Source organism: Saimiri boliviensis, chromosome 1, assembly GCF_048565385.1.
Source record: "Saimiri boliviensis isolate mSaiBol1 chromosome 1, mSaiBol1.pri, whole genome shotgun sequence".
NCBI classification, from domain to species: Eukaryota; Metazoa; Chordata; class Mammalia; order Primates; family Cebidae; genus Saimiri; species Saimiri boliviensis.
Genome location: NC_133449.1, coordinates 27877532 through 27905030, shown reverse-complemented (window position 1 = coordinate 27905030; position 27499 = coordinate 27877532). Strand labels below are relative to the sequence as shown.

Genomic DNA, 27499 nt, shown 5'->3' with positions numbered 1-27499 from the left:
TAGAGGTAAATATTTTTCCTAAAATATAGGTATCTCATGTTATAAATTATCCATATATGCAATAACTATAACTAATTTCACACTTCCTACTATCTTCCACCTCCTGCAATCCAAAAGGAAGCCCTCTGGAACAGCAACTGAGCTGCCTGTGCCTGACAGCCCCATCTGGTGGTTGGTACGGGGAACTGTGTGGCATAGGGTTTCCATCCTTCTACTTTTCTTCCCGGAAGGCAAGAAAATTCTGTTTTTTCTCATTGTCTCTACTTTTCTCCTTACAGCTCGTTATCTCTGGCACCCGGCGCTCAGCACACAAATATTTGTTTTTAGATTCCCAACAAATATTTATAGAACTGAGCTGTTCTGAATAAGAAATCATTAACACAAGGCTTTTGTATAGCCTTTTCCATTTTTCCTAAGCACTTTTACATTTATCACCTCAGCACTTTTAGCTCAGTCATCTTAGTATGAAGACGAGGAACAGTATTGCATAAATCATCAGGATTCTCATCTGCTTGTATTAAAATACTGTGTATTCCACAAAGAGATGACCCCTCTTTATCAATCAATTATTTATTGAATAAATGAATAAATTTCCTATCTTTTTCTCTGCAAATTCTTAATCTGGTACCTTAAGAACTGTTCTTCATTTTATTTGTAAGCCAAAAGCCACCATAAATCATCCATTTGAGTTGTGCTAGTTAAACATATACTTGCAGCTGAGCAAACGGAGGGTAAAGATTGTGATAATAAATAACTATCTACTTCTACAGCTGTTTAAGTAGTTTTTAAAAAGAACTCAAATATTCCCGAAGTCTCCAAGTACTTATTTCTTTATCTTTTAATTTAGCCTGCCTTTTCTAAGATGTTGACCTTCAAGATTTTTAAAAACTTCAATTTTATTTTTCTATAATGTTAAGGTACTTAGATTGCAAAGGTATTAGTTTACAGAAGCAAAAGAGAGAGAAGAGCGATATAGGAAGAATACAGACAAAGCAAATGAAGGCAAATTTAAAAGGTAGGAATAGCATGGAAATACTGTAGGGTTGAAAGTGTAATTTGAAAAAATAATATAAAAGAAAGAAAGGCAGGGGAAAATGGTGATAACTAAAACAGGGTCTGTGAAAGACTTCAACTGATTCTCAACTATAAAGTGTATTCATATAATGTATACTTGTTTAAGAAAAGACAGAAAGAACACAAATATAAGAACTCTGTTAATAGTTCCACTGTTGGCGTATCTCCCATACCCACATTTTCTGAGCCATTTTGGGCAAATCTTTTACTTAACCTTTTCTATTCTCAACTATCTTGTCCTGTAAAACAAAAGGGCCTGACTATATGATTTTTAAGGCCTCTTCTAGCTAGAAGTTTGCTGCTGTTTTGAACATTCTCTGAGTCTATGAATGATTTAAAAATTATGTAAAGACGGGAAAGGAAAGGCAAATGAAGGCGCCAGAAGGAATATAAGATTTCATATACAGAAATGTAAGAATTATGATATTTTCCAGCTAAACACCTCTACTTATTAAAGGTATTAATTAAAGTAACCAAATACGGCTGTTTTCACTCACAATATACTCTGCAATGCCAAAATAGCAACCACCTTACCACTACCACTCCCCTGTTCCCCTAAAATCATAAATGTTTCCTTTGAAATATTCCTGTTTCTCCAAATTGAATGTGTCATTATCCAAAAGAAGTGTCTAAGCTAAACTTCCATTTTCAGCTTCAGGTTTTGAATTCATAAACTGAGGAACTTAACACTGACCTCTCTTGCCAAGGTGTTGCCTACTTTGTTTAATATGGCACTGTAAAGCCTTCAGTTTTAAGACACTTGAGAAGCACAAAGTATCATTACGTTAATTACTATTATTATAAGGCTCCAGAGCTTAGGTGAGCTATATGCCAATGTCTAATGTACTCGGTAGTGATCTATGACCCAGGAAGGTGATTTCCAAGCATTACATGTCAGCCTGTTGTCCTTGTGTAACTCCAAAGAGCCACACACAATAGGCAGAAGCAGGCACAGTGACTTGGGCTTTGCTAATATTGCTGGAGTCTAACTTTCTCTGCAACTCTGCTAAATACTAAGAAAAATATGACCCTACTCCTTCCCCTAAGGGTATTCTTTACAGAATTCAAATCAAAGATAGACTGCACAAAGGCCAAAAACTCAATCGTGCATATCCTGGAGAAAATTAGGTAGTAACTCCTAAATAAATAAGTACTTAGCCAACTTCAAGACAGACCTTCTTAAAGTTTAGTGTGTGTTCAACTACCTATGAAGCTGGTGAAAACGCAGATTTCTGAGCCCCAAAAATTCTGATCTGGTAGGTCTGGCATGGGTTCAAGGGGCCTACCCTGTTAACAAGTTCCCAAGGCCAATGCAGGTGGTCCACTGACAACATGCTTGCGAAGCACTGCTTTGAGGTTCCAGAAAGCTAGCTAATAAAATAGCAAAATTCTGATTTGACACATTCAACAAAGATTTAGAGGTCTCAAAGACAGCAATACCAAGTGTAATGTACCACAGTTTATATTAAACCGCAATTTAAGAGGCTAAGATTTAGACCACTAATTAGAAAGTTTTGACCAAAGACAAGTTGAATTGAGAAAATGTTTCCGAAATGCAGTGTTTCAAGAAATCTATATATATATATGAACAAAATAAGGTAGAAGAAAAGCCTTTAGATAGCAAAAGTGGTTGTTATACATTTTGTATTTTCAAATACACCAACTAGCAGCTTAGAAAACAGATGTGGCAAACAATGGACCAATTTAATGCCTATTAAGTAAAATATATAAGCAAAAGTAAGCCATTTATGAATAAGCCTCTGTAAGGAGGAATATTCAAGGAACAGGATCCGAAATCCTAATATGTCTTTGCATTCTTAAATGCTAAAGTCATGGAGGAGAAAAAAAAAAAACAACTCCAAGTGAAATGCTATGAGGTGTTAATGTATCAAAGTGTTACTCACCAAGAATAACACACAAAACTGCTCAAGTGATTACCACAGGGTTTATTACAAAGACAAATAGGGATACGAGAGACATAGCTGAACGAAGAAGATGGCTTTGCAGAACAACAGAAGAACCATCTGCCTGCCTCCCAGCCCCCAACTAAATGAATGAATGAACCATTAGCAAGAAACAGTATATAAACTTTATCTAAAACTCCTGGTATAATCACCAGCCAAATGAACGGGATCTGTACTTAGGGCTCAATGCCTAGTAGCTGATGACCATCCTTTAGGACTCAGTTCAAATCACATCTCTTCTGTGAAGCCTTCCCTTCCTTAACTCAGCAAGATAAATTTACTAGTGACTACAATATTGGCTTTGGTATTCAGGTATTGTCCTATTTTTATAAACCCAAATACCAGTATTTCTGTTGGTACGGTAGCATGATTTCAGAGTGGGTAAGCAGCTTCATTCATCCTGGTCGCTCTTCAGTTTCTCCCCCGTTCCCTTTCCTGACCCCAGACACCTGCACAGTAAACCTGTGAAGAATCGCAGCTCCTGCTTTCCATCATCAGCTCCTGCAATTTCCCTTCCCTGTGCCAAACTCAAAAAAGGCTGAGGCTAGACTTGGAGGAGGAGAAAGATCTCTTGAAGTTAAAGGAACTCTTCCCTGGGAAAGGGGTGGCCTAGAGAGAAACCAGAGCTGGTATTGAGGCCACCAGCAAGAGCTGAGAAGCTGCCAGAGGATAGCAGTGGCCCTGAAAACACAGCCCTGTTGCATCTAGTGTGGAAATTCTGGGAGGTCCAGGGCAGAAGGGCTGTGGTCAAAGCTCTTAAGAGGCACATGGCTCTTCACTCTCAATTGTTTAAGGCAAGAGTTTGAAACCGTGAAGAGATGGATCGCTATAATTTCAGATGTGGCTCTTTTGGGGGACAGAGAAGTGGTGCTATAGACAGACTGTTACAGCTTAAAGGCCTCAGGAAATCATGTCCATGCAGAGTTTATTTTTATATATTCTAACATGACAGATTTAAATCATTCTTTGAAATAAAAACAGCCCCCGGCAGGACTAGGTTTATCACTTATTCATAGTGCCATGCAAATAATTCAGTCATCACCCCATGCAAACCTACCCACCCTCTGGTGAGGTGTCAATGCTCATGAAAAGTGGGGAAAATCTGTGTGTGAAGACAAAGACTACAGATACCAAAAGGGGTCTGTTGTCTCAAGAAAGACCAGGAAACTCTCCTTACCAAGAAAAGATTTGAACTGAATTTTCTTTTCTTTTCTTTTTTTTTTTTTTTTTTTTTTACTTTTAAATTTACTTTTCATTCTTTTTTTTTTTTAAATTGTACTTTAAGCTCTGGGGTACATGTGCACATCCTGACACCCTGCAGGACTGTTGCATAGGTACACACATGCCATGGTGGTTTGCTGTCTCCATCCCCCAACTGCCTACATCAGGCATTTCTCCCGGTATTATCCCTCCCCAACCCAAAGATAAATAAGTAGCAAATAATAAAAATTTTAATTTTAAGAAAGGGATCAAATGTTATCAAACTATTTCTAACTATCTTACTCTAATTTATAGTTATTCTCATGTTTATAAGTATTAGTAATTAGTTTTAACTCACTATTGAAGAATTATTGCAGAAAAATTTATCTGTAAAGAGGGAAAGGATGCTTTTTTCCTTTTCTTTTTTTTTTAGATGGAGTTTTGCTCTTGTCACCCAGGCTGGAGTGCAATGGTGTGATCTCAGCTCACTGCAGCCTCTGCCTCCTGGTTGATCTCAAGCGATTCTCCGGCGTTAGCCTTCTGGGCAGCTGGGATTACAGGTGCCTGCCACCATACCCGGCTAGTTTTTTTGTGTTTTTTAGTAGAGACGGGGTTTCATCATGTTGGTCAGGCTGCTCTTGAACTCTTGACCTCACGTGATCCACCTGCCTCAGCCTCCCAAAGTGCTGGGATTACCAGCATAAGCCACCGCACCCAGCCTCATTTGTTCTTTTTTCCTGGATACTCAATGGCTGAAGAGGAACTGGTCTGGCTGAAGCGTGTAGGCATAAAGCAGGTAGTACTAGTCATCTTGAGTCAGCGAAAAGAGCTGCAGGAGTAGTGTCTGAGAAATTAAAAACCTCATGCATGTTTACTTTAGAATCTACAGAGTAAAGTCAAAAATCATAAGTATAATTAAAGATCCTCAGTGCACTTCACCCATCATTAATTACTATTGATAACCATCTTACCCACAAATCTGATTAGAACACCGCCTTCTGGCCTCTTAATTTCCTTAAAAGAGTAAGAGCTGAGGGAGCTATTACTCTAGGTTCCCTATCAAACTATCATTGGCAAGGACACTGAGTAGTGAGAGGCTTTTCATCATTCTCACTTTTTTTTATTTTTAAAGAAATACATTTCTTTAAAAATAAGGAATGAAACTGCAGTTGCTGGGAGGGTCATCCAGTTCACTTCTCATGTTTTACAAGTGGAGGAACCCAATGAAGGGAGGTGACTTACCAGCCTCAGGTCACTTGGCTAGAGTGAGAAGGACAAAGCAGGGCCCGAACACGGAACTCCTGACTTCACCAGCTGGTGCTCTTCCTGCTCTCACTGTCTTTCCAAGAAAGAAGCATAGCTCTTCCCAAGCAGCTTTCTAACTGCTTGGGAGAGGGTGATGTCTATGAACTGGTCCTCCTCCAAGAGCCACTAAAATACTTACAGATTTCCCCATTGACTTTATCCTAGTTCCACTTAGTTACAAGTTCAAACTTCTATCAGAACATGTGTCAACAGTTCCATGGTCGTTAGAGGAAAGACAAGGGAGTAAATTCTCTCCTTTCTGGCTGTTGTCAGGAAAAGGAGATGGAAGTACTCCAACTTTCCCCTCCCCGCTGCATCGCCATGTGCCCAAGGTATTTTTTCTTTGTTACTGTAAGACACCCTGCAAAGGGCAAGAGGAAGCCATGTAGGACAGCAGATAGAATGTGAGACTTGGAACCAGAGAAGGCTAGATTGTAATATTCCCTCTACTTGTCACTTGCAGGGTAGCTTGTGCAAACTACAGACAGACTAAGCTTGTCTGAACTAGAGTTCCTTTACTCGTAAAATGTAAAACATCACCTACTCCACAGTGTCTTGGTAAGGAAGAAATGAGAGTCCATATGTAAAGCATCTAGTACGGTGTCTGGTTCATATAAGCTCCTCAAAGAAATTAGTCTCCTTCTCCCTTCTTCTGCTGTTATAGTTAAGATTTGAGACAAGTAATTTAACCAGTTAGCCTCTCCTATATAATGGAAGATAATATATACTTATGAAGAAAAGATACTATATAAAACAAAATACGATTATTAGCCACGAAGATGAATACCTAGCGGCATTAATTCACTTTATAAAATATGCAAAGGTACCAATTCACTAATAAATACACTATGGCAGGAGCTTGTCCCAAGATGCCAATTTGCTGAAGTGAGAGGTACATGCTAGGGCCAAAGTGCCAGGGACACTGACTAAAGCAGCCAGAGAGGGAAGGCTCCTTCCCTACCAGAGAAGTTCAGCACTGAGTACAAATCCAAAGACAGCTAACAATCACCTGTCAAAGAATAAGCAGAGCTAAAGGAAGTGGCAACTGGATAGAAGTGATACGGTGGAAAGAGCACAGGAAAACTGGGCCGTGGAAACCCTGTGTTCTACCTCCAGATCTGCTGGAAGTGGATGTGAGAGTTTGTCAAGTCCTTTAAGATGTCCGAGTATTCATTTTAACTCTGGTAAACTGAGATGACAATGCCTGCCCTATCTAACTTGCAAAGAGAATGCGCCTTGTAAAGTAGAAAGCACAATATAAATGTAAAGTTAGATCGCTGTGATTATGCAAACATACAAAGATAGGAAATAGAAGACTAAACTAAGGAAGCCCCAAAGGGTGATGACAAGACGGGACAATGAAAGCCATCACTCTGATTAGGACACCAAGTCAAGGTTCCAAGGAAGTAACACTGAGGACCTGTGTCTTCATACCCAGCACTAAGTATGTAGAATACAACCCATTATACCAAGGGAACAGGGCAGTGCTGGTCATAAACAGGAACGAGACCTCATATATGTTTACTTTAGAACCTACAGAGGAAAGTCAAAAATCATAAGCATCATTAAAGATCCTTGGTGCACTTCATCCATCATTAACTACTATCCATAACCATCTTAACCACAAATCTGATTAGAACACTGCCTTCTGGCCTCTTAATTCCCTTAAAAGAGTCAAAATTAAAGAAATTAAAAGAATAAGATTATATTTAAAAAATACAATCAAAACACTACAATAATAATTGCCATTACCATTTCCATTCCTTGTCTTTGGAACAGTACAATGGGCTTAGTATTCTCTCTTTACTGTGATGAGTGACACATTATATAACAGGAAAATACCTGGCTATTAATAAAGAACTTATATCATGGGGCCATAAACTTTTTTGTGGACAGGCCCCACACCCTCTTTGAGCTGGCCGGCTTTTCCTGCATGACACTGGGTCCACACAGACTACTTAGATGATCACTGATTGCAAGGACATTTGAAAACACGAGGAACAAAAGCAAGCACTACGTGTGCACTGTGCTCACTCTGGCTCCAGCTCTCCTGACTCTGGGATGTGGACTGGGATCATAAGCAAGGAGGGAAAATTGTTCAGTGCGGTTCCAGGTAATAATCCGGGAGTGAGTGACTGTGCAGCTGTTGCTTGCCCTCCACGTCTATGCTACAGAGAGATCTCACTCGACTTTTTGGGCCTCCTGGTATACAGACTTGCACCGGGTGAACTGAGCGGGTCCAATCTGCTGTGGCTGGATCACCGCTAGCTCCTGGCCCATCCTCCAACAAGGCAAGCGGCCCAACTGACAGCTACAAAAAAAGAAAGAAAAAGGGTTTGGTTCTGTTCCCCAAAATGTGGTTATGCATGTGGCAGGCACTATGGCTTGATGGACTCCTTCGGTACTTCCAGTTTCCTTGGTAACCCAACTATGTACTAAATGGTTTCCATGGCGAAACACGTTTCAGAGTCCAAATAACCATCCTACACATACAATTTGGAATGTAACTTATTAGTGGGGGGCTGCCCGCGCTTGAAAAAATGAGTAAGCTTAATAAATAGTCCTGGTAACCTTATTGCAGCACCAAAGCACATGCCTCTGTGGAGCCAATTCAAAGGGCATTGTATCAGGGAAGGGGCCAGGGAACGGGAGAGCCAAACCTCAAGTGTGCCAGACTGAGCGATGCGATACTGTTTCTGCAGTACACAGTATTCCAAGAGATGAGATCTTGATCTGAAAGTAATGGGTCACACAACCACAGAATAAGAGTAAAGTATTTCTGGTATTCTTAGAAATCTCTTCAAAGAACAGAAATAAGATTCTCAACCTTGAACAAGGGGTTCAGATTACAGTCTGGAACTCAAAGCAAAAGAAGGTACTACCTTCTTTTTCAGTTGGGGTGATAATACCCCATTAGGGGGTATATGAAATGTAGGGAGGTATATTAAGCAGTCTCAATCCCTAAGGGGTCATTCATCCAGCAGACAAGGACCATGGATGCCAAATGTCCCAGACTGCACTGGACCAAATCACAAAACAAAATGAGTGTAACATCCACGTTGAGACATGTGTCCTATTATTGAAAGAATTTTCTAAAGGGAAAAATTATAAATTTTTAAATGTATTTCTTGTTACTTGTCCTTACTTCTTTAAAACAAAAAATAAAGGGGGGGGGCGGTAAACTTAAGCAAACGATGTAAAAGAACATTAAAAATGAGTTGTCAAAATGCAGAAGGAAGCAACTTGACTTTCTAAGACAAGACAGCACAGTATGAACAGAGGCTCTATTCTTGGGCTTGGGAGAGTAAACCTATCATGGCGCCTACTGTAACCTTAGAGGTCAGAACCTTGTGGCCCAAAGTAAGGAACTACGTAGGCCTCCTTTTCACTCTGCAACTAACCTAGATTTTCTGACTTACATGCCAGTAGTTAGTGATTATGTAGAGGGCAGTCATTAAGTACAAAAATCTCTCATGTCAGATCTCCAGAAAGGCTACTGAATTTTAGGTCGGGGACAGGCAGATCCTCCAGACCCTACTCTGTTCTGCTCCTAGTCTAATTTCAGGTTTAGGACCATCTCCCGTATTCAGAAAACTTCCTTAATTCCAGCACTCCCTTCAGGGGCCCTGAACACCTTTAAATCTGAACTGAACTGAAAAGGTTTTTGTTTGTTTGTTTGTTTGTTTTTAATTCCTAGAAATAGCTGAAAATGTTATACATGAGAGTTCTACAGATTAAGATCCAAGTCGGGATTAGAATGGATTCGCTAGGAGGCTGAAGACCCCCTAGGCCTCCAGTTCTGACCAAAAGCCCAGTTTGGCCTTAAGATCCAAGAGACTGAGCAACATCCAGAGTCACTCAATAGTTCCAGCCACTCAACATTTTATGGTGGCCTCACTGATGATGTATCTTTTCATACTTTATTCACCACTTGTATTTCCTTGTCTGTGAAACATGTTCATGGTTTTTTGCTCACTTTCTATCAGATTCTTTGCCATTTTCTTAATTTTAAAGAGTTCTTTATTTTGGATATGAATCCTGTACCAATTATTTTAGGTTTATAATTTGTATTTTTAAATGAAATGAGACTAAGAAGTGGCAATTTGGATCTTCTATCAGGGACATAAATGATCTAATGTAGAAAATGCTGAATATGCACATGAAAAAACTTTAAAGTACGATGAGGGTGGGAAGTAGACAAGAATTCTAATCAAGATAGTGTGTAGAGGCCAGAGATGCTGCTAAACATCCCTCAGCGAATAGGAGAGCCCCTCAACAAAGAAGAATTACCTAGTCCAAAATAGTCAATAGTGCTAAAGTTGAGAAACCATGTGGTAGATGAGGCAGATTACAGCATAGTACTTCAGACAACTACCAAATGTTCAGCAGTCCTGCAAACAATAACATTCATTCCACTGGAATGTAGAATGGAGGTTCCATCAAAAAGAGCATATGTCATTAATAACTTTGTAAATATCTAGTAAATTTCTTCCAAGCTAATCACTTTAATTTTTTAAAACAAGTAATTCTAATTAAACAAGTTTTTAAAACAAGTAATTCTAATTTTCTCATTAAAATGCCTAGATTCACCCCCCTTGCCCCCAATTAAAACATTACCAATAGGGCTTCCCTTAGACTTCTACCGTTAATTCTGTCAGAGTCAAACTGCTTAGATTCAAATGGTGGTACCACCACTTGCTAGATACGTGACTCAGGCAAATTTCTGACTCTCTCTGTTTTGTCATCTATAAAATGGGGGCACTAGTGACAAACAACCTCATAGGGTTGTTGTGAGAACTGAATGAGCAAACAGGAATAGAGCACTTAACACATATGACGTGAGCGTTCATTGGTATTAGCCATTAGTAGTATCCAGCATCTGTACCCACATCCACATACATAGATTTTCCTATAGAAACAGTCACTATGGCTTAGACCAGGCATCCCCAAACTACGGCCCACGGGCCGCATGCGTCCCCCTGTGGCCATTTATCTGGCCCCCCACCGCACTTCAGGAAGGGGCACCTCTTTCACTGGTGGTCAGTGAGAGGAGCACAGTATGTGGCTCCAACAGTCTGAGGGACAGCGAACTGGCCCCCTGTGTAAAAAGTTTGGGGACGCCTGGCTTAGACGTTTAGGTTTTTCATTTTAATTGTATATATTTAAGGTATGCAACATGACGTTTTTGATAAACATACACATTGTAAAATAATTACTATAGTAAAACAATATATTCATCACCTTCCATAGTTACTTTTGTGTTTGTGTGTGTAAAAGCACCTAAAATACACTCTCTTAGCAAATTTGCAGTATACAATATAACACTATGAACTATAGTCCTCATGCTGTATATCCAATCTCTACATTTATTCATCCTGTATAACTGCAAGTTTGTATTCTTTGATCTACTTCTCCCTACTTCTTCCCCATCCCGGTAACCACTGTTGTACTCTCTGTTTCTATGTATTTGACATTTTGTTTAGATTCCACATATAAGTGAGATCATGCAGTATTTTTCTGTCTATGTCTGGCTTATTTCACTTAACATAATGTCTTCCAGGTTCATCCACATTTCCTTTATTAAGGCTGAATACTAGTTCATTGTGATATATATATTTATTTCTTTACCCATTCATCTGTCAATGGATAATTAGGTTGTTTCCCTACTGACAACCATTTCAGTTGCTTCCACCAGTTTCACTCTTAACATTAAATTACAAGGCCAAATCTATCTAGACTTTTAAGAAAGAGTTTGAAAAAAGTAAATGAATAGTCACTGGTGAACAACTCTAACAGAGTGGAAATAATAAAGATCAATCACCAAAATATCTATCTACACACAAACATTCTGAAGGGTTTTCATATTGAATGAACACGAAAATCTAAAAATTTTAAAATATCATGCTCCATAATCTGTTTTTTAAGGAATAATATATGATGATATTATAGTTAATGAATCCTTAAAAGCTCTCAAAATAATTTTCTTTAGCTTTAAAACACATTAAATTGGTTGTGCTAAGCTCTGACAAAGTTAAAGTTAGGAAAAAAGTACTAGGTCAGAGGAGGAAATGAAAACATGGAAGTGTTATCACCATTTGGTCATAAACTCCTTTTCTCAGAGAAACATGGCTATAAAAATCTGTTCCAGGATAAAAACTTGGCACAAAGCAACTCAATCTGACATCATACTTTTTAAAGACTGGGGTGGAGTAGGGAGGGGAGGGATTAAAAAGTGAGAGGGAAAGTTCTTTGCATTTAGGGAAAAAAAAGGTTGTCAGTAAAGTAAATTTTCCACTGATATGTATAACTTCTTCAAATTAATGGTTTGGTTCAGCTGAAATTTGCCAAGGTAGATTTCAGGCTTTTTCAAAAATGACCTCTATTTTGTTAAAGCTTTCTATAAAAGATACTGTTCACAGACAGGAGGTTCATTCCCTCTTATGGTCCTATTTACGATATTATGTTAACCCATCATTTGTTTTGTTTTAAACTTAAGGCTTCCCCATTAATTAAGTCATTAGTGTTCCTAGTGAAAGACAGCGTGTCTGAATTTTAACAAGTCTAGAAAAACTCCAATATGATCATTAGTCCTTATATTATGGGACTCCAATCAGACATACCAGGATCAAATTATATGCTCTTTAATAAAACTTCACACAGTAAAATCTGAAAACATTGATGTTAGACCTTTCCTCCAACAACAACAGTGTAAAGAGTTCCACTTTATATATGAATTTTACACATTAAGAGCCTTAGTCACTACCTACTTACACCAAACTTGTAATCAAGAACCATATCATTACTTTGGATACTAAATAATTACCCTCTGAAACCATGCTGTGGACATAACATAACATATAACTTTTACAGGAAAGATGAAGCAGAACAACTTTATTTTAAAAACCGACCTGACATACTCCCCATCCACATCGATATTCTGCCCTGAAAACTAAGTAAATGATACTTGATTAATACAACAGACCAATTTCATTGATCATTGTCTATACAGAAACATACAGATATGAGAAAATTGTTGAAAATCTGAGAGCCAGGGACCGTGGAAGAACCAGTGCTCTGAACAATATGAGCTTAAAGAGTTCACGGTCCTAACACAAGAGGAAAGCTCCAAAGTGTTGGTCTCAATACTCTAGAGCCGATTCCTTCTTCTGTCCCCACCACGAACTAAATTAGGAAACCTAAGTGTTTATGTGTGGTGGGGAGGCAACAGAATAGGAGAGATGTTCATGAATTTCTCATTCTGTTATAATAGGGGTAAAAACTGCTTTCTAACATCATAAGTATGTTAGCTATTAGAGCAAGAAAAAAGTTAAAAGTGTGCTCTTACTTAAGCAAATATCAATATATGAACAATAGAATTCTTAGAAAAATGATCATTTATTACACATCCTTTGTAACAAATGTTCCCAATCTGTTGGCTTCATGGCATCTTGGGGCTTTAAGGTTGCTAGAACAAGTTTACTAAACTATTACACACCAAGCATTATTTGAAGACTGAATAAATGTTCTGTGTGTGTGTGTTACACACATATACATATGGGTGTATGTTACGAACTGAATGTTTGCACCCCCAAAATTCACATGTTGAAATCCTAACCCCCAATGTGATAGTATTAGGAGGTGGAGCCTTTAGAAGGTAATTAGGTTTAGATAAGGTCATGAGAGTAGAGTCCCCATGATGGGATTAGTACTTTTATAGGAAAAAGAAGAGATATGAGTGAAAGGCTCATTTTTCTTCAGTGAAAGATATGAGTGAGGCTTCCACTCTACTGTATGAGGATACAGCAAGAAAGTGGCCATTTGCAAGCTAGGAAAAGGGTCATCACCAGACACCAAATAAATATACTAGCATCTTGATCTGGAACTTCTTTTTTTTTTTTTTTTTTTTTTTTTGAGACGGAGTTTCGCTCTTGTTACCCAGGCTGGAGTGCAGTGCAATCCTGGCTCATTGCAACCTCCGTCTTCCGGTTTCAGGCGATTCTCCTGACTCAGCCTCCCCAGTAGCTGGGATTACAGGTATGTGTCACCATGCCTGACTAATTTTTATATTTTTAGTAGAGACAGGGTTTCACCATGTTGGCCAGGCTTTTCTTGAACTCCTGACCTCATGATCTGCCTGCTTTGGCCTCCCAAGTGCTTGGATTACAGGTGTGAGCCACCACGCCTAGCTGATCTGGAACTTTTTAGCAACCACATTGTGAGAAATGAAATGCTACCATTTAAGCTATCCAGGCTATGGTATTTTGTTATGGCAGGCCAAACTAAGACAATGCATACATATATGTATACACACATACATAATTACATGTATCATTTATACACATGTATCACAAGTGTATATATCCTCACATATGCACAGCACATAGATAATACGTGCATATATACATATATATGTATTCATCTTTCAAATATATACTCATACTGTTGTGATTTAAAAATACATGTATATTTAAAAGGCATTTTGAATTCATTCATTAATATGAAATGCTAAAAGTATTACTTCTAACTCTAAAAAGCTATGAAATGTTTTTGAAATTTATTTTTTATCCATAGTAAAATTCACTCTTTGTGATATACAGTTCTATGGGTTTTGACAGAGTTGTATATTCACCGTGACAACAGAGAATAATTCTCCATTCTAAAAAAAAGCTGCCTTGTGCTGCCTCTTTGTAGTCAAGCCCGTCTCCCATCCGCATATTAAAAGTTTTGACATTAATAAAAGGTCCTCATACTTGGAAGATATTGGAATAATGGTCTCAGAGTGTTGATAACCATCTGCTTTATAACCTGAAGCTACCTGTTTTATACATTGGTTTCTACTTCCATGAAGTGTTTGACATAAAGGATTGATGGGGAAAGTCACTGGAACAACAGCATAGGAGGAATTAAATACTTAAGAGTTCAGACTTTAAGATAGTACAAAGAAATAAATGCTAGAACTTGATGACAGAAGACATATAGGTAGGAAAAAATAATAATATGCCTGAGAGATACAGGAAAAGCACTGAGCTGGATAAAGCTGATGAGTGATCATTTACAAAGAAAAGTCATAAATGCTGTTTTTAAAAGAGAATGATAGCTCAGATGTGTGTTTTAAGAAGGTCACTCTGTCTGTAATGTGGCAACTAGACTGAAGTGGGGGAAAAAGGAGATGCAGGGAGACCAGTCAATAGTCCTGTTGAGAGATGTCAGTAGCTCAGGTAAGTTATCTCAAAGGACAGAAGTTTAATATAAAACCATGAGAAGTAAAGAAAAACAGGAAAGTGTTTCAACAGCTACACAGCTAGAATATCTCTAGAATGTCATTGAGATCACATCTGCAATCCCAGTCAATTAGTGAATCCTTGTAGAAAACTGGAATCATCAAGACACAATACAGAAAGACATCTAGCAATATGGCTAACTGGATAATCTAGAGTTCTCTTGCTACAAAACACTAGGTGTTGATTTTTTTTTTAATTTTTTAAAATTTTTTTTATTTTGAGATGGAGTCTCGCTCTTTCGCCAGGCTTGAGTGCAGTGGGGCGATCTCAGCTCACTGAAACCTCTGCCTCCCAGGTCCAAGCAATTCTCCTGCCACAGCCTTCTGAGTAGCTGGGACTACAAACATGCACCATCATGCCCAGCTAATTTCTGTATTTTTAGCAGAGACAGGGTTTCACCATGTTGGCCAGGATGGTCTCGATCTCTTGACCTCATGATCTGCTGTCCTTGGCCTCCCAAAATGCTGGAATTACAGGTGTGAGCCATTGCACCCGTCTGAATAAAAATTTTAAACATAGTTACACTTCCTCTAAATTAAGAATTCCCAAGACTACCTATCCCTGGTTCTACTACCTATGGCTCAGGTATCTGGGACACATGGCCCACAGCAGGCAGTGAGTGTGGTGGGCACTGAGGCTTCTCAAAGAGGACAACATTGCATGCAGTTTTCCCGCATGGTCTGTCCTGCAAAGAGGCATAAAGGCTGTTGAAACAAGGAAGTGACGTGGATCAAGCTCTGTTTTATTAAGATTAATCTAGCAAAGACTAAGATACCTAGAGGCTTGAAACAGGCTGGGGCAAGGGTGAGGAGATGAACATGAGAGATGACATGCAAGCAAAATTAACTGGTATTTGATTAGATACGGGAAGCAATAGCAAGAGGTCAAAAGTAGGGTGCCTGGGTTTCATGGCTAGGGTCATTAGAAGGAGGGTAAAGCCATTAATGAAAATAAAGAACATGGGAGAACTGTAGATTTGGGGAATGGGAAGACAGGAAGTGTTAGATGATAATTTACACTTTAAATATTAGATATGAAGACAGAGTGACTATTCTAGTTTGAGACAATATGGAAGACATTAAAAATGCAGAAGTGAAATGTAGAACATAGATCCTTAAATGAGGTTTATGAATTGGCTTTAGGGGAAGGTGTGCTATTCTCCAAACTATATTTAAACTTTTTATGGCTACATATTTTTCTGGGGTGAAGTCTATGGTTCTCACTAGATTTTCAAAGAGGTCTGTGTCAATCTGCTATTTCTTTAAACATAATGTGTCAACTTTGGGTACTTTTAATCTCTGGTGTTCTACAGTTTATTATGGTATGTCTCGGTGTCAATTTCTTTTTATTTGGCCTGTTTGAGATTCACTGTGCTTTCTCAATCTGAAGGTTGATATCGTCCATCAGTTCTGGGACTTCCTGAGGGCATTTTGCCTTCCACTTTCTGATTTCTTTGCTCAATGTTTTTGTTAACTACCACTTTGCATCTCAGACCTTCCACTGAGGAATGTTTCCCTACTTGTGAATAAATATAAATGAACAGCAACTGCATAAAACAGTAATGATCGGTGTGAAGAGCTTTGCTGTTAAGAAATAGTGTTAAACTGGAAATCATGAATTTCTCATCTTCATAGCAGAAAAAAAAGTCTGCACAAAACCCTTGAGATGTTTTTCAGAAAGGTGTTAGGCCTGATTTTTTAAATTAAGATACAGTATATCTTATAGCTTCAGACTAATTATTATGCTATAGAGAGGAGTATAGCATTTAAGAGAAATAAGGCACAGAACTTCCCCAAGACTGAAAATAAATTTAAGACAGAACTTAAGGGTCAAACAAGTTTAAGAAACATATACCAGTGAGATTTGAGTTATCACAGATTTATATACATCTTCTTTCTAAATGTGTATTTTCTGCCTAAAAAGGAAGCTAGATAAAAACACTGAGATATCACTAACTTAAGTGGCTAGGGAGGTGGGAGTTCTACACCAGAATGTTTCCAAAAATATGGTATTTTGGGGCTGATTGATTTTCTCCCCCAACTAAATTCTGTTCTGGTTCTTTTTTGTAATATTTCAAAGCAAAGGCTGAGCTCTTGATCTTTCAGGAGGCACAGGCAAGACAAAAGGCCAAACTCACTAATGAAAACTTGCTGAACTTACTTTTCAGAATTCCATTCTAAGTCACGAAGAACCCTTTTGGCCCTCCTCCCAGACTAGTAAAACGAACATCTCAAGTCCCTAGAGGATAAGACAGCTCTCTCTACCAAAACCAAACACATATCTTCTCCTGATAGCTGGCTCTCTTAGCATACTCAGAACCGTATATTTATCAAAGGAGAAAAGAAAAAACTCTCCAGGAGCACAATATTTATTATAGGATTATCTCCGTGACTCAAGTAAACACAAGTAAGGCTAAATTAAACCCTGTTTACTATTAAGTCCTATTACTTAAATCCTGACACGAAATCAGCTAAGAGATCTGGAAGGTCTCTTTTTTGAGATGAACGATGTGGAATTTTTTTTTTTTAAGGCAAGAATTTTTTTCTTTAAAATTTATCTGTGTTAGTTATACAATTTTTCTAATTGTTCTAAAAATCTTTTAAGCATCTAAAATGAAAACTTTCCATTTTGTTATCAAATTTGGTGGTAAATAAAATCACATATACCAATATATTGAATATACTGAAATTGCTTATTGCTTTTAAAAAATGAATTTGATGCTATTTATCTAAACTTAAAATCCTTACCCATAATTTTAAGTAATATTATTTTAATTTTCTGTTCCCCACACCCTTTCCCTAAGTCCGTTATCCAAGTTTCACTTTATCCCAGCCTTTGTAGATCCCAGGCTATCCAAATGTTCCAAGAGACCAGACCATGTTTGCTGCCAGGCATGCTGTGGGGTAAAGGTAGGGGAGGGGGAGGTTGGAGACGCCAACAGGACTACATTAGGTCACATAGGTCACAAGAGATCAAAGTCATATTCCACCTCCAGGATTTAGCTGATAAACCACGCTTATGAAATAGAGTTCTACCTCTCAGAAACCTACACAAGCGACCATAAAGGAAACTATCCTCCTGGCTACCCACAAAGCACAGTAACAAGAAATGACAGTGAAAACTCACTGCCTTAACATGCACATAGTGTCACAGCTTTCTGCCTCTCCAGCCAGTCCTGTTGATGGAGACTGTGGCTGAGCTTGCGCAGGGGCCTGGGGAGGGCGGCTTGGCCAAAGACGGGCTATGGCTCACCATCCCTCAACTGATGGAAGAGAGGCCCAAACCTTAAGGAGTTTAGAGTCCAGGGAGGTAATATGACAAAGGAGGCACATACACAGAAGGAGAAAAGTGTGGTGTGGAGGCAGGCAGTGGTGGTCAGAAAAAGTTCCATGGAGGGGGTGGTGACTGAGAAAATCCAAGAACGTGGACAGAACTTTGACAGAACTGCGAGGGAGGTAAATAAATTGTTCTGGTCTAAGGAATAGCCTGAGCAAGGTATAGAAGTGAAAAAAATACAAGGTGTGTTCAGGAAATCACAAAATTATCAGTTTGACTGGAAAACAGGATACACATAGAGTCCAGCCTGGGGTGAAAAAGTGAGCAGGACCTGCAACACGGACTCTAAATGCCAGATGGAAAGCTGTGCACTTACTTCACTTGGCAACTGAGAGGTACTGAAGCTTCTGAGCAAGGACATTACAAGACTGGAATTTACTTCAGAAGACAGTGACAGTTCCACATGGATAAACAGAAATAGGAAGAAACTAGAAGTCAAGTGCCCCTCAGGAGCCATGGCAACTGAAAGACTGAACTAGTTAATGACATAGGAATGACAAGACTCAGAGACTTGTGGAGAGGGGGTTTTTAGCATAAAACAACTGGCTGGCTAAGAGGGGCATGAGGTACGGTCAATGCCTTTAAGATGTACCATCTGGGCACCAAGAAGACAAGAGTGTCATGAATAAACACAGGCTGTAAAGAAGAAACATCAGCTTACTGGGGTAATGATGAGTTTGGTTTTAGGCCCTTTGAATTTGAAATGTCAACTGAACACACAGATAGACATACCCATCCAGTGGTTAAAAAAGTGGATCTGTAAGCAGAGGGAAAAGTTGAGATTAGAAATGGGGATCTGTAGGTCATCCACACACAGGCAATGCCACAAAAGTGTCTAGAGATGTAATCACAGGAAGCACAGTTTAGCGTAATTTAATGGGCTGAAAAAATGAGGTACAAGCAGTGAAGGAGACATGGAAGGATTTAAAAACTCCAAGTGACAGAAGAAAAAAGCTGTATTATAAAACACATGATAGGCATACTATCATAAGGATCAGATGGGATGGTAAAATAAAAAGCAGTTTAAATATTTTAAAGTACTAAACAAATACATATCTGTTATTATTATAGTATAGCATATTTAATCTCTAGAAAAGCCAGTCTTTCCATAATCTTCCAAAGCTCCCTCTCTACCAAGTCAAATGGAAATGTGATCTCCCACTCTCCTGAACTCTTATAGTACTTAATACGTATTTTCTCAAGGAGCACTAACTAAGCATCAACCATGGGCAGGCACTACAGTAGGGCCTTTTCTTCTACCTTGCCACTTGGAGTACGTGAAACTGAAACAGATTTATTCCTCTTCACAGAAGATGAAATGAAGCTCAAAAAGGTTAACTGAAGCCAAGACTGCCAGCCAATAAGTGAAGGAACAGGGGACTTCTGATGCCATGTATTAAAATGCCTTTTCTATTAGACCACAAGTTGCAACTTGCCGTATTTGTTCTTATTCCCCTTACTATAAGGAAATTAAGGGAATGAGCCACATTTCATTTATGCTGACAGCCTCTGGAGCACCCAGTAAATGGCCTCACACGTGGTCAATTCTCATTGGGTTCCTGTTGCCTGAGAGAACAAACATGCCTATGGCAGGTACACAGGCCTCACTAATAGTGAGCATTTGTGGGCTGGTAAGTTTTGAGTACTCATTTCCAAGGCAGATGTAACTTAACAAAAAGTTCTAAAAACAAATTCTGTACTTGTGAAAGATGCCACCTGGTCTGCCTCAGGGCTGACGTCCTCTTTTTATGCACCAAGTGGGAACAGCACAGGGAATGAGGAAGCTGGTTGTCTTCAAACCACTCCCACAAAGTGGCTCAAGCCAAGAAAAGGGCCCACACCTTTCGGAAAAGAGTGCTATGCAGACTCCTATGCCCATATAACCTCTGGTTTCACTACTACAACTGCCAACCGTCTGGGAAAGAGGGAAAGGTAGAGCATGTTTCACGCCAGCTCTGATGATGTAACCTTAAAACTCACAGCTTTTCTGCCAGGAAAAAAAAAAAAAAAAGCAACTGGTTTAGAAACTATTTTTTCCCCTTTTCTAATATTCAACCAAAATCTAATTTGCATCACTGACTACTAGCTTTTTTTTTTTATTACTCACCAGACCTTTTTTTTTTTTTTTTTTTTAATGAACAGAACTTAGTGTCTAATTCAACTGATTGGTTTTGCTCCCTTGGAAAACAAATGTATAGAGCCAGAAATATGTTTATTTCATAAATGTCCCTTGTGCAAGAACACAAAGTTCTTCTCAGAAGCACTTACTCTGCAAGCCATAGAAATGCACAGTTGGGGACTGGGAAGAATATGCATCTAAGCAGGATAAGGGCAGGCAGCCATGTGCGGCAGGACTGCCAGAGACACCAGACAACTATTCCAGGACCCTGGGCAAACAGACTTCAGAGTGCAATCACATTTCAGAGCTTCATCAAATTAGAATACATTTGGGAATACATTAGAATACAATCAATCTGACAGATGTTCCCTATTGTCAGGAATGTCTAATTTGGAGTCTTTTTAGGGTACAACAAATCGATATCTTCTCCTACATAAGATAACAAGACCCAGAAGTAGCCTTTTTCTTTTCCTATTGCTGGGACTAGTTAATGTGAGTATAATATCTTTGCCTACTGCATTGATGAGCTGGAACAGAGAGACAGACTGGAATGGGGTTCCTCCCAGGCCCATATCTTTCTATGCCCATGGTGGAGATGGTGGGAATGCAAGCCTTCTCTTGATAATTTCTACCCAGTGTGGATGGGGCTGTTGGTCTCCCCTGAGCCTCTTCCTGTCAAATGTACTGCATGGGGCTTGGGACTTCCTAGAAAGAGCCATAGCAGAAGCCAAAAAGAGTACAAGCCTCAGCTAGGGCAAGAGTCTGACATTGGCTTTGGGCGGGTCCACATGGGATGCTTTTCCCATTACTCCTGAAAGAACTCTCCGAGTCTATAATCAATGCTTGGATAGCGAAGAGTTGACAAGTTAGTATAAAACACAAAAAACAAATGAGAGCTTAGCACAGTCTGTTCTCAAAACCTATCCCATGACTATGGCCTTCCTGACATGGCATTATGTCTGTTCTAAGCTATGAACTCTGGAAGAATTAACCAAAAGTATTAATAACTTTAGCAAATATCTAAGCCCTTACAGAAATCATACCCCAAGTTTACTTTTTTCATGTTCATCTTTCTCTAAAATCTCATTTTGAAAACTTCTACTTAAAGATATAAGAATGTTTGGTATTTTGTTTTGGTATTTATATACATAGTTCTACCAAGTGAATTTGTATCAACCAGGAAAAGTAAAGACCTATCAGTGAGGCATTTTCCAATATTTTGGTGAGAACTACTTATTAACCTAGAAGACTGCCAATCAGGTAATCGGTAACTGTGCATTGTATTTATGCAAGGCATTAAAGAAGACTTGTTCCTCACCTCAATGAGTAGCTTGCAATTCAGCAAAATATTTTTAAAAATCCGTATCAACAATGAATGCTATGATGGCTAAATTATAATATAAATATAGATTATAAGATTAATATAAATTCAGTGTTACAAAGAGCTCCAGGGAAGGCTAGACTAATCGTCCTCAGGGAAAATGGTTGGTAGAGAAGCATTTGAATAAGGCCTTAGAAAACGTGCGGTATTTCAACAGGAAGTGGGGGTTAAAGAAGGGCCCTGTACATGGAAGGAACCGCTTTAGCAAAGGCACAGAGGCAAGAGAGTGCTGGCAATGTAAAAAAACTTCAAGTGCTCAGGTCTGGCTGAAGTAAACAGTATATGAGGGGAAGTAACAGAAAAATGATCTAGAACGATATGCTGTGTAGAGTTCTTAACATAAAGAGGGAGGAAAAGCATGAGAAAGCTGGACTTCAGAGATAGGAAAAATTATTTTAAAAATATACCCTGCCCCAATCATTTCCCACACATCTTAGATTTTTAGAGTGAGAATATTTTATTAGCAAGTTTATCTGCAAATTAGGTATAGTAATTTCCAAGGAAAACAACCTAGCTGCTGGAACAAATGCTTTTCTGAGCTGGCAAATTATTGCCTGCAGCTTAACTAATATATTCATATTACCTACATCTTGCAATTGTTAAATTAACTCTTTTCTCATCACCAAAGCACCTTTGTAATTTAACTCATTAGTTACACAATGAGTGGCTATGCTACAATTAGTACTTGCTCCCTTATCTACCCATCCTCTCCTTTTCTGCCCCAACTCATCCCTGCTAAACACTCACTTGTTCTTCTCCTATGAACTATATCAATAATAATATCATTCATGGCTACTACTTGCTGAGTGTTTGCTATAGTGCCAGGCACTATGATTAATGCTTTATGAACAGGATTAATATAATCCTGAAAACAACACTATGAAATAGGTATTATTATGTCTATTTTATGACTGAGGAAACAAGCTCAGAGAAGTTATATTTTGTGCCAGCTGGTGAGTGGCAGGAACCAGGATTAAACCAGATTTGCTTAACTCAACGTCCTTGCCTTATGCCACGTCATTCTATTGCCTCTGGTACCCATTGATCGCTTAATAATATGGGTCAGCATTTTCAATTAAAAAATAATAAAACATTCTTTGGGCCAGGCACAGTGGCTCATGCCTGTAATCCCAGTACTTCGGGAGGCTGAGGCGGGTAGATTACTTGAGGTCAGGATTTTGAGACCAGCGGGGCCAACATGGCAAAACTCTGTGTCTACTAAAAATAAAAGAAATTAGCCAAATGTGGTGGCTTGAGCCTGTAGTTCCAGCTACTTGGGAGGTTAAAACCCAAGAATCACTTGAACCCAGAAGGTGGAGGTTGCAGTGAGCCAAGATTGCACCACTGCACTACCGTCTGGGTGACAGAGTGAGACTCCGTCCAAAAAAAAAAGAAAGATAAAACATTCTTTGGGAGGCTGAGGCAGGAGAATCATTTGAGCCCAGGAGTTGGAGACCAGCCTGGGCAACATAGGGAGACCCTGTCTCTACAAAAATAAAAATTAAAAAATTAGCCATGCATGGTGGCACCTGGAGTCTTAGCCACTTGGGAGGGTGGGGTAGGATGATCACTTGAGCTCAGGAGGTCGAGGCTACAGTGAGCCATAAGCAGGCTGCTACACTCCAGCCTAGGTGACAGAGTGAGACCCTGTCTCAAAACAAAAATTAAACATTCATTGAGTGCCTGCTACTGTAAAATCCTGTTCTAGGCGCTGTGTCAGATACATACATAAACAAGAGAATGCCTATAGATTATTGATGTTCATAAGCTCCCGTTATTTGAGTATAAACAGCTGTATATCAGTTTTTAAGATCATGTGTCCATGATTCATAAATTAGAGCAACCAAGGTCAGAAGGGGTAAAAATGGCTCAGTATTTTTACTAAGAATGCTAGATAGTGACCACATCTACTCACAGACAGAAATCAGCCAACTGTGACTAAATGACTCATAGAGAAGTTTAATAATACATTTCAATCAGAGTCTGTAAAAACTCTCTGCTGATGAAAAATCTGTCCTGTAAGAAGTTCCCAGCCAAATCTGCTTATAATCCATTTTCAATGAACCTCAGCTTCCTTTGAAGTAGAATAAGCTACTAAAGCATTTAGCCCACAATAAGCACTCTGTGAATCCAGGCCTTATAAAATTCATTACTGATGAATAAAGTTACTTCGTTAGAACACAAATGCAATATCAAACTGCTTCTGCCATGTAGCCTGAATGTTGTGTAAAATTATATACAGCTGTTTTAATGCAGCAAAATAAAACAAGTTATCATTTTAAACTACCTACTTTTAACATTAGCTTTACTAACTTCTGAGTAAGTTTTGGCTAAATATTTTAAAGAGACTAGTTATGTTTTACAAATATCACTAATAGTTACAAATATGTAAGAAACTGGGCCAGATATTTCGCAGCCCGCCATAGGCTACAACCATTCATACTCAAGGGAACATCTGAAGGGAGTCCCAATTTTGGACTCAGCCTGTCTATTCTTCTCTCTCTACAAAGGTACAGCAGTATTCATGTCACTAACTGCATAGTAACATTCACCAAAAGGGTGTAGTGGCAAGTACTAACTGCATTTACTCTGCAAGCCAAATTCTTAATATGATGAATCTTTTAAGGAAACAAAAGTCAATAAAGAGAAATAAATTTAACAGTTTAAGAGCGGCAAAAGAAAGAATGAGACATATTGGTTAGCAAGAAGTAGCACCAGGCTACCTAATGTTAATGACACTTACTGCTCAATTCGAGGTGACAAGTACAGCTTGGGGTACACCTGAGTGGCTTCGGTGTCTTCGAAACTAACAGAGAGGAGGGCCACATCTTCTCCAGGGTCTTCATTTACATCCTTAAACAAGAAGTGAAAACACAACATCAGCACCTGCTCTCCTAACATCTTATCAGTAACAAGCTCACAGTCCATGGGCATTGAAGCCATGACTGTGAGTTATCCTTATTCCACTTTTGCTTAGCTGCTTAGCACATCCTTTCCACACACCTACGCACTCCTCTATAGGGATGGCTTTTAAACTTTCTGAGCAACATCCACCACAGCAAAGCAAAAGACCTCCACCTATCGCACTTGTTCCCACATTCAGGGGGTGGGAGGTAGATAGTGAACCTGGTGGTAACAAAGAATTCAGCAAAAATATAATTAAGTTGCAGTAAACATGTTACTATAAACATAATTTATATCCTAAAACATCAAAAAACATTCAAATATCCAGCAATTTTCTTACACCTACCTTTACAGTGTGTTGTAAGTTATTTAAATAGCAAAATTTCCCAGGAAACGTGTCACCATGAAGCGTGTCACCATACAAGCAACTGGCAAGGGGGTTAGGTACACATCTACACTGGCAAAATGATACTGGATGATCCTCTTATGAACCACAAGACATACATGTCTTAAAAGTCTAGTTACAAGAACACTATAAGACAAAACACTATTAAGCCAAGTACGTACCAACAAACATTGTGAGGTTAACCAAATAACACACAATAAACTAAATTGATAATGCTAAAACTAAACTTATTATAATTTATAATTTAAAAGCAAGAATAGCAGCAACTGAATATTATAACCAACTCAAGCCAACACTGATGATACACTGATGAAGTATCCTGAATCAAAATTGTGGAATTTACAACTATGTGCATGTGCTTTATGATTATTGCCAAGCACCAAGTGTCTGCCAGACTTCTGAATAAAATACTGAATTAAAATAAATCTAGTAGCACACATTGATTTAAATTTGTGAATACCAAATTTTAATAACCCTTAATAATTTATTTTTGGTTGGTAGTGACTCCAAGTCAAATGTAAAAATTTTAAACACTTAATTACTAATCACTTAATACATGTTAAACACTTAACATCTTTCACTCATAGAGACTGGTAAGAACGAACCTATATACATGTTTCACTTATTTATTTATTTACTTATTGAGATGGAGTCTCGCTCTGTCGCAAGGCTGGAGTACAGTGGTGTGATCTCGGCTGACTGCAACCTCTGTCCCTCCCGGGTTCAAGCAATTCTCCTGCCTCAGACTCCATAGAAGCTGGAACTACAGGCGCACACCACCACACCCAGCTAATTTTTGTATTTTTTAGTAGAGACGGGGTTTCATCATGTTGGCCAGGATGGTCTTGATCTCTTGACCTCGTGATCTCCCTGCCTTGGCCTCCCAAAGGGCTAGGCTTAGAGGCATGAGCCACTGCACCTGGCCAAAACAGACCTGTATTTCTGAATCAGTTTATAGATCCTCAGGAGGGTACAGTGGCCACACCAGCAGCAAGAGAGGGAGGGGTCACACCTAGACTTTAAGACTCACTACTCATGAGCTTGACGTTGTATCTTGAACCTCAAATACAACCTCTTTCGTCTGTCTAAAACTCACTCCACCCTTTCTTTTCCTTCATCCTGGGAAGCTGGCCATCACTCATCCTGCTCAACTCCAAAACCTTCAGTCTCCTTGTTCTGCATTCTCTTGTGCCTGTAAAATGCACAAATGTGACATGTATACACATGGTTGTTCACAATTCTTAGCCACTTGATAGTGCTGCAATAAATATTCTTTTGTATGTGTGTCTGTGTGTGTGTGCATGCGCACACATGCATCTGTTAGTAGTGGGACTTATATTTTTTAATAGAGAACTAAAATTGAGCTTGTTGGGTCAAAGGTTATGAACATTTTACATTTCAATAGAATTTGACAGATTATTTTCTAAGAATTTTGAAACAACTCACATTTGGACCCATGAGTTTGTATGAGTATAAGCCTACTTTCCCTCATCCTGAATCACCGGATAACAACGGCTATTGTCCTTCTTTTTAAAATCTGGAAAATGCTATCTCTATTTAGATTTGATGAATGAGGCTGAGCAACTTTTACTTATTTACTGGTCATCCACATTTCTTTTGTAAATTTCCCGATCAAATCCATTATCCATCTTGTTTTAAGGTTCTTAGTCTTTGTTGTTGTTGCTGTTATTAGTTTTCTTAACCCTTTTCTGTCACATATGCTAAAATTATTTTCTCTTTTTGACTTTTTACTTCATCTGAGGGCTCTTCGGCCATCACAAAAAATTTAGGTTTTTGCAGAGTTAAATCCTGTCAATAACTCTGAGGTTCCATAACTATTTCTCTAGTTTTTCATCTTATATTGTTATAATTTTATTTTTACATTGTAGATTTGTAATACCTCTGGAATATATTTTTAAGTGGCATGATATAAGAGTGGAGTTTTCTTTATCTTGTTCTATTTCTAACTGGGTGAGGAGGGGGACGAGAAAGAGCAGGATCTTAGCACAGCCCCTGGCATATGGAAACCACTCAATCGATGTTAGCTGAATGAATACATCAGTGAACAAACGAGTGTTAATTCCTAACTCTTATTCTCCAGAATCTACTCTGAAGAGTAGATTCTTTCAGGAATCTGCTTTACGAAATGTTTTGTCACCAATGATGTCTGGAAACTAAATGGTGGCTCCTGGCTCCTGCCCTTGTTAATACACCAACTCCTCCAGAGCTAGTAGCTTCAAAAGGAGAGCCCAGGTCAGGAGTCTGAGCTTATTGATCACTTCTTGCTCTTTTACAGATAATAAAGTATTCAACCTTGAACTTTCCTTTCTGTAAACTGAGAAGGAAAGTTGTAAAAAATACTTAGGGTCTGCAACAAACAGAAACTACTGTTGAGTATATAATATGACTTTAAAACTCATACAACATCTAAAACTAAGGTTAAAGCTGAGCTTGAAGAAACATTCATAGGAACAAATTCGTTTTATTATCTAAGTGTAGAAGAGTCCTATTTAGAGTTAGACTGGTCAC

The 27499-nt window shown here is 38.7% G+C and overlaps 1 protein-coding gene across 7 annotated transcripts in view; it reads right to left on the bottom strand.

Annotated features, from left to right (window-relative positions):
* The window catches only part of BABAM2 (BRISC and BRCA1 A complex member 2), a 450161-nt gene that overhangs the window by 183377 nt on the left and 239285 nt on the right, over positions 1-27499 (bottom strand). For all 7 annotated transcript variants that reach the window (XM_074395641.1, XM_003941529.4, XM_003941528.4 and 4 more), the window contains one exon: positions 24404-24513. In XM_074395641.1, the coding sequence (XP_074251742.1) occupies positions 24404-24513 (110 nt within the window). The remainder of the gene's footprint in view (positions 1-24403; positions 24514-27499) is intronic.